The sequence below is a fragment of the Otolemur garnettii genome, unplaced genomic scaffold (genome assembly GCF_000181295.1).
Source record: "Otolemur garnettii isolate 467f Iridium unplaced genomic scaffold, OtoGar3 scaffold00144, whole genome shotgun sequence".
NCBI lineage: Eukaryota > Metazoa > Chordata > Mammalia > Primates > Galagidae > Otolemur > Otolemur garnettii.
The window spans coordinates 3011955-3013511 of record NW_003852539.1 but is presented as its reverse complement, the minus strand read 5'-3'; the positions used below and the strand labels follow the sequence as shown (position 1 = coordinate 3013511).

General features: G+C 45.0%; 1 protein-coding gene across 1 annotated transcript in view; it reads right to left on the bottom strand.

The window, feature by feature from the left end:
- The window catches only part of PPT1 (palmitoyl-protein thioesterase 1), a 40594-nt gene that overhangs the window by 30332 nt on the left and 8705 nt on the right, over positions 1–1557 (bottom strand). Inside the window, exons 2-3 of the mRNA XM_003798985.3 lie at positions 566–675; positions 209–336 (exon numbers count right to left, since the gene is read on the bottom strand). Coding sequence (XP_003799033.1) covers positions 209–336; positions 566–675 — 238 coding nt within the window. The remainder of the gene's footprint in view (positions 1–208; positions 337–565; positions 676–1557) is intronic.

Below are 1557 nucleotides of genomic sequence, written 5' to 3'. Positions count from 1 at the left end.
GCCCAGCATTGTGGTGGGCACCTGTAGTCCCAGCTACTTGGGAGGCTGAAGCAAGAGAATCACTTGAGCCCAGGAGTTGGAGGTTGCTGTGAGCTATGATGTCACAGCACTCTACCCAGGGCGACAGCTTAAGGCTGTGTCTCAAAAAAGAGAGAGAGAAAAACATCAATTCCATGTAAATGGGAAGATATAACAAAAAGGGACTTACAGAAATTGGCCTCCCTGGGAGAATCCCATCGCATTGTAGCCGTGCTGCAATTTCGGATCCTTAGCAAGAATCTGACACACTGTTGTTACTTGGGAATTGACATTCAAGAAGAAGCTGTTCTCTATATCCTAAAAAAGGAGCCACCGAGAAAAGAAAGGATATGACTGTAAACAACAATGACATCATCTGTAAGAGGTGAACTCATTGAGGTTGGTATCCTCCCATAAGCCATGCAAGCGGGGAAGATGTCATTGTGTAATTTGCTGCTAAAAACACAAGGTAGAGTGTTTTAATAGACATTCTACTAATAGTACATTCAGCAAAGTTTCAAAGGAACAAAACTGTGAAAGGCCTTACCTCGACCAGGGTCTTCCCAATCTCTAAAGATAAGACGTAAATTCCAGGAATTTTCTCCTCAACTATTTTTTTGATAGCACCCATGCTTAAGGGATTACAACAGCTGTCACCTAGCCAACAAAAACAATGACAGAAACTCATGAGTCAAAACAACATTATTTATTTTTAAAAACTTACAACAGCCAGGCTCAGTAGCTCACCCCTATAATCCTAGCACTCTGGGAGGCCAAGGCAGAGGAACCCCTGAGCTCAAGAGTTCAAGATCAGCCTGAGCAAGAGCAAGATCCCCATCTCCACTTTAAAAAAAAAAAAAAATAGCTGGGCCTTGTGGTGGGCTCCTGTAATCCCAGCTACTCAGGAAGCTGAGGCAGGAGGATTGCTTGAACCCAGGAGTTTCAGGTTGCTAAGTTAGGCTGATGCCATGGCACTCTAGCCTGGGCAACAGAGTGAGACTCGATCTCAAAAATAAATAAATAAAACAAATGAAAATATCAAAACCCCATCCCCTCCCCAAACTTCTGCATCTCAAAAGGCCTTATCAAGGGAAATAAAAGAAAAGCAAAGAAAAAGAAACAATATACTTTTATCATCTGGGCCATGAAAAAAGATGACACCATCACCTGATGGCGGCAATGGATTAAAACCTACACCAAGGGGGTGGTGCCTGTGGCTAAATGAGTAGGGCGCTGGCCTCATATACCAAGGGTAGTGGGTTCAAACCTGGCCCAGGCCAAACTGCAACAAAAATATAGCCTGGCTTTGTGGCAGGTGCCTGTAGTCCCAGCCTCTTCGGAGGCTGAGGCAAGAGAATCGCCTAAGCCCAAGAGTTGGAGGTTGCTGTGAGCTGTGACACCATGGCACTCTACCAAGGACAATAAAGTGAGACTCTGTCTCTCTCTTTTTTTTGAGACAGAGCCTCAAGCTGTCCCCCTGGGTAGAGTGCCGTGGCATCACAGCTCATAGCAACCTCTAACTCCTGGGCTCAAGCAATT